The sequence below is a fragment of the Nymphaea colorata genome, chromosome 10 (assembly GCF_008831285.2).
Source record: "Nymphaea colorata isolate Beijing-Zhang1983 chromosome 10, ASM883128v2, whole genome shotgun sequence".
In the NCBI taxonomy this organism is placed as follows: domain Eukaryota; kingdom Viridiplantae; phylum Streptophyta; class Magnoliopsida; order Nymphaeales; family Nymphaeaceae; genus Nymphaea; species Nymphaea colorata.
Window position 1 is genome coordinate 3473228 of NC_045147.1, and position 6000 is coordinate 3479227.

General features: G+C 40.3%; 1 protein-coding gene across 1 annotated transcript; it reads right to left on the reverse strand.

Moving 5' to 3' along the window:
* Positions 1 to 3582: 3582 nt before the first annotated feature.
* On the reverse strand, positions 3583 to 4667 carry LOC116262191 (2-hydroxyisoflavanone dehydratase-like). The gene has a single exon (XM_031641330.2). It carries the CDS (start codon positions 4665 to 4667, stop codon positions 3693 to 3695), a length of 975 nt encoding a protein of 324 aa, XP_031497190.1. The 3' UTR covers positions 3583 to 3692.
* Positions 4668 to 6000: the final 1333 nt, after the last annotated feature.

The window sequence follows — 6000 nt, forward strand, 5'->3', positions numbered from 1 at the left end:
GGGAGCACATTATGGAAATGTCTCATCTTGCTTCAAAATTACATGCGCTAAGTCTGAGGTTACCCGAAGACTTTATAGTGCATATGGTTCTTCTTTCTCTTCCACCACAGTTTGAACAGTTTAAAGTTAGTTATAACTTTCAGAAGGAGAAATGGACTCTTAATGAGCTCATTTCGCACTGTGTGGAAGAAGAGGAGAGATTGAAGCATGATAGGATAGAAAGTGCTCACTTGGCTACTACGTCTAAAAGTAAGAAAATGAAGGCTATTAAGGAAGTTGCAGTTGATCATGCATCCATCAAGAAACAAAAGAAGCATAAGGAAGGCAAATCAAGCTGCTTCTTTTGCAAGGACGAAGGTCATATAAAGAAGGATTGTACTAAGTACCATGCATGGCGTGAAAAGAAAGGTACGATTCTTACTTTGGTTTGTTCTGAGGTTAATTTAATTTCAGTACCAAGGCACTTGTGGGTAGATTCGGTTGCTACTACTCACATAAGTGTTTCCGTGCAGGGTTGCCTAAATTGTCGGACGCCAATTGATGCTGAAAGATTCATCTATGAGAGCGATGACATGAAGGCAAAGATTGAAGCCATAGCAGATTTTTTGAGTTATTGTTAAAGACTGGTTGTTATTTGAATTTGATAGAAACTTATGTAATACCGCCTTTTAGACGAAATTTGGTATGTGGTTTCTGCATTCAAATTTGAATTCCACTAGTTCTTTGTCTTGTAGCGATAACCTTTATTTGCTTGATACGGTTGCTTCATATAATGAAACCTTGCATGTTACGTTTAGTGGTACTAAAAGAAAATTAGCCAAAGAGAATTCAGCTATGTTATGGCATTGGCGCGTAGGACATATCTCTGAAAAGAGAATATAAAGGCTTATGTCAAAAGGAATTATTGAGTCCCTTGATTTTGCAGACTTTAATGTTTGCATTGAATGTATAAAGGGAAAATGAACAAACATTAAGGGGTTATAAGTTTTATAATCCATCCAGTAAGTCTTTCTTTGAAAAGAGAAATGCCCATTTCTTTGAGGATATTGAGTTTGGGGGAGGTGATCAGGTTAGGAGCATTGCCTTTGAAGAGGGACCTGAGTCCACTCTATTCAGAAGAAGGCAATGATGTTGATCTCCATACTTTAGAACAAACTCAGCAACCTTAAGAAAATTAAGTAGAGGTGTCACTAAGGAAATCCATATATGGACTAAAACAAGTTTTCCAGTCATTACAAACTTCATCAAGTTATAGTTTTATTTGGTTTCGAAATTAATATGGTTGATGAATGTGTATACCAAAAGTTCAGTGGGGGCAAATTTATCTTTCTGGTTTTATATGTCGATGATATATTGTTGGCAAGTAATGATGTGGGCATATTGCATGAAACTAAGAATTTTTTGTCAACAAAGTTTGACATGAAGGATCTTGGTTGTGCATCTTTTGTATTGGGGATCCAAATATTTCGAGATCGTTCTCAGGATATTCTTTGGATTATCACAAAAGTCCAACATTAATAAGGTGTTTCACTGATATGGCATGAAAAGTTGTAAACCAGGAAATAGTTCAGTTACTAAATGAGACAAGTTTTGTCTCAAACAGTGCCCTAAAAGTGAAATCGAATCTAAGGAAATGGAAAGGATTCCCTATTTGTCTATTGTGGGAAGCCTTATGTATGCTCAGGTTTGTACTCGTTTAGATATTGCATTTATCATTGGAATGTTAGGCAGATACTTAAGTGATCCTGGTATGGATCATTGGGAAGCAGCTAAAAGGGTATTGAGGTACTTACAAAGAACAAAAGGTTTTATGCTCACATACAGGAAGTCAGACCAGTGGGAGATCATTGGGTATTCAGATTCTGACTTTGCTGGGTGCCAAAATAATAGCATTCAATCAGGTTTTGTGATTGCAGAATTTTGTCACGAGCCTACGCATTATGTATGGTATAGGTTGCGCATTATGTATGGTATAGAAAGACCACTAAGGTTGTTTTGTGACAATAATTCAGTAGTCATGTACTCTTATAACAGTCACAGTTTGTCAAAGTCGAAACACATCGACATTAAGTTTTTTGCTGTTAAAGAAAGGATAAAGAATCAGTTGTCTTTAGAGCATATTGGGACAAACTCTATGGTTTGCAGATCCGCTTACCAAGGGTTTAACACATAAGGTCTTTCACGAACATGTTGTACATATGGGGTGTTATCCTTGGATGATGTGCTGGTTTAGTGGGAGTTTGTATTTTGTTTGCTCTAATGTATGGACACGTATTCAGTTTTCTGCAGAATAAAGTTTAAAGTTCTTTGGTTCCATTCTGTGTTTATGTTTTGATATCCATAAGGTTTTAAAGTTGGACCAGTTGAGAATAGACATGTTGTAATCACATTGCATGTAATTCTCATGCTATACATCCATATCAGATCTATGTCATTGATTATGTTAACATTTGTGATCATTGAAGGTTTAGCTAATTTTATTATAACGAAAGCCGCTTTGGTTCTGTGTTGATATGGTCATGGACGAAATTGGCGAAAATGACGTTTAATAAGATAGCAATTATGAGCTCTTAAGGTTTTGTGTAATGTCTGAATGTATAAAGACATATTTGGCCCAAGTGGGAGATTGTAAGATCATTTAGTGGGCCGACATATGTCTATGAGGAATTTCAGACATTATGGCTGTCTTAACGTAAAGATGCGCTTAAGTGATTGCATTTTAGGATATTACGTCATTTTAGATGGTATGGGGTAATTTTGAAATGTATAGATACCAGTACGCAATTACGGACTCTTTGATGGGTGGAATTCGTAATTGTCCTCATTATAAAATGGTAGTGGTCCCTGTGGTCGTGCAATGGTTGCCTGAAACATTGGTTTCTAGGGTTTTCCTCTTCCCCATCTGAGAGAGACCTCAAGCGCGCCGTAAAGACCCTGGAAGATCCTACCGTGATCTACCGTCCAGTTCTTCAGATGGATTGAGGTACGCTTCCGCTTTAAGTTTAAGGTTATGTTTATTTCAATGATTTAGCATGAATATGATCCTGTTTTGTTTAGGGCATATACGTTAGGTTTTGTGTATGCATGAAGGGGAGAAATCCCAACAGAGACCACTTCTCCCAGTTAATTTCCCGGCAATCAAGCAGCAATGATGGGCTTTCAGTGTCGATGATGGCCTTCGAAGCAGAGAAAAGGCGGTCAATACAAAGGTGCATAAGTCTGTGTGAACGGTGGCTCAAGGGTCCACATGTCCACAAACCCTTTCTATTTTCTCTACTGTTTTTTATGATGCAGACAACAAAGCATGGTGTCCCAAGAGAGGAAAGTTTGCCTTCCTGCTGACAACTTATCTTGCAATCTAAACAAAAAGGATACAGTTATTTCTTTTCAGAAGAACTCTGAACTGAATTGAGAAGAACTCTGAGCAAAGTGAATTCAATTCAGCTTCCTACTTTCTCAGTTATCTAAACAAAAAATACAGTAATTTCTTTTCAGATTTTTATCAAATACCATCCTACTCGTATCAATGGTTTCCATTTCTGAATCGACTCCTGTGCTCCAACATCATCCGCTGCCTTCTTCTTCATAAGATTGAGAACTTCTCTTCTCTTTTTCACTAAATCCTATTGTGAAACACTTTTGGCAAAAGCAATTGTTCCTAACTTAAGCGGGCCAGGACTCAATCGATGGCATCAACCTGCACGGTTGATGAATGAAGCAAATAGCTTTAGCAGCAACCTCGCCTTCTCCTTCTCCGGATTGAAGAGGTGGAAGACGTGTTCCTCCCCCTCCACCTCGTCCACCTCTGCCTCCCCCTTCCACCCACTGCCGGTCAAGGCCTCGTAGAACCACCAGTCGCGGTCCCGCATGCCGTCCTTCCCAGCGATGGCTACCAACGCGGACTGGCACCCCAGCCGAGAGAGCAGTGGCGAACCGACCGCCAGCGGGTTAAGGATTGGGTCGTCATCTCCGATGTTTGCAGGGCATGCCGCCTTCCAAAACGCATGTATGAGCGCCACAACCTCTGATGTCTTGCAACTGAGGCGAGCAGAGGACCAGAAGAAAGGGTGCACCAAAATGACTCCTTGAAGCTTTACCGGATCTTCAAGGGCTTGACCAGATCCAAGAGCTGCAGAGGCGCCGCCGGCACGCATGGCCACATGGTAGGCGAGGTTGCCGCCGGCGCTGTCTCCAGCAACCACGACGCGGCCCAAGTCGGCATGATCAGCGATCCACGGCTCAGCACCAGGCCCTGTTTGGGACACCACCCACTGGAAGGCTTCCCAACAGTCGTGGTGGGAGGTGGGGACGGGATGCTCCGGAGCCAGGCGGTACTCGATGGAGACGGCAACGGCACCAGACTCGGTGACAAGGGAGTTGATGTAGTTGTGGTAGAGAGGGGAGAAGGCAGACTCGATGCAGAAGCCACCACCATGAAAGTAGACTAAGAGTGGACTGCGGTGGTTGCCGGAAAGTGGGGGGAGGTAAATGCAGGCGGAGAGGCCGGTTGCGGGGTTGATGAGGACGTCCTTAGAGGAGACGCCGGTGGCATGATGGTCGTTGGAGGGAGGGACCCTCTCGTTGCCCTTCAGCCTCTCTACGCGGCCATCTTTGTAGATACGGAGATATTCAGGAACCTCCTGGTCCAACTCTTGGGAGGGATCCATGGCGGAGAAGGAGAGATGCGGTCTGAAGGGGAGTTGGAAATGGTTCTAACTACAAGTTGTTTCGGCAATATTACTCAAAGTAACTAGTTTTTTTCTCGGTCATTTCTGCGTTCAAGCGTTGTAAATCCAAAATCCTTTCGTTTTTTTAAGAGGGCAAATTCTTGTTTGCTGTTACAGGCAGTCATTTTATTATTAACTTTACCCATTGCTAGACAAATAGTCTCACTTTTATTTTACGAGATGGAGAGGCTGATAGAAGCTCAAAACCATCCCCTTTCTCACCTTGCCCCCCTCGTCCTCTTAATAACGTTTGATGCTTAAGAATTTTACTGTGCATCAATGAAACTGCAAATTTTGTATGCTTTTTAATCGCACAAAGAAAAAATTATCGTGGTAAATTAGAAGGAACAAGGTAATTGTAAAAAGGTTTCAACCTCAAAGGTCCAACCTTTTACCATGGTTTTTTTTTTATGGTAATTTAAGGTTTCAAATTTTCACATTGACATCAAATCGGACCTAAGGTTAAGGATTGTTTTATGGTGCATCGAGATAAGCATTCCCCCATGTGGGTGTTTTCTTTTCTAAAACATAAAGAGTTGATGCGACAAAATTTAAAAAGGAAACCGAAAGCTGGCAACCTATCAGCTTTGTCCAGTCTTTTGCATAGACCCTTTTAGGGATATCTTGAAACATAATCTATTAGAAAAACCTATGAAATTAATTTTGCAAAAATAAATTCAACAATAACATTTTCTTTTAGTGTAATATAACAACTCTCTCTCCCTCTCATATATATATATATATATATATATATATATATATATATATATATATAAAATGGTGTCATGCCATAATCAATTGACAAACAGGTGGCATAACTTGTCATTGATTGATTATGGCACACGTCATCAACTGATTATGACATTTCACCAATTTTATAATAAACCACTTGTCTTGCTGTTACTTGGAGTTAACTTCAATGCTTAAAAAAAGTAATTATCAAAGGGAGATGTGAAGCTTTTGCCAGAGTACAATAATTTAGGGAAATATCTTCTAACGGATGGGCCGTTTCAATGTGACTGACGTCGTGTTTCTGAATTTCTCGTAGCGTGAAGCTGACAAACAACGGTGGACACTATTTATCCTCACCTCAGCTTTGACCAAATTTTCTTTTTGGAAATTACTTTTGAGCCTACTTGAGATTTTTATAGCGAGGAAAATATTGCCCAAGTACTCCAAGGATAAATAGTCATCATGATCATGGGGACAAAATTTTGAAAACTCCTTGGGAGTGACTTTTTTTATTGCTTTCTACCATGAATAAAGGAACAAA

Coding starts and splice junctions, on each gene's coding strand:
- LOC116262191 (XM_031641330.2), bottom strand. CDS start 4,667: ATGGATCCCTCCCAAGAGTTGGACCAGGAGGTTCCTGAATATCTCCGT.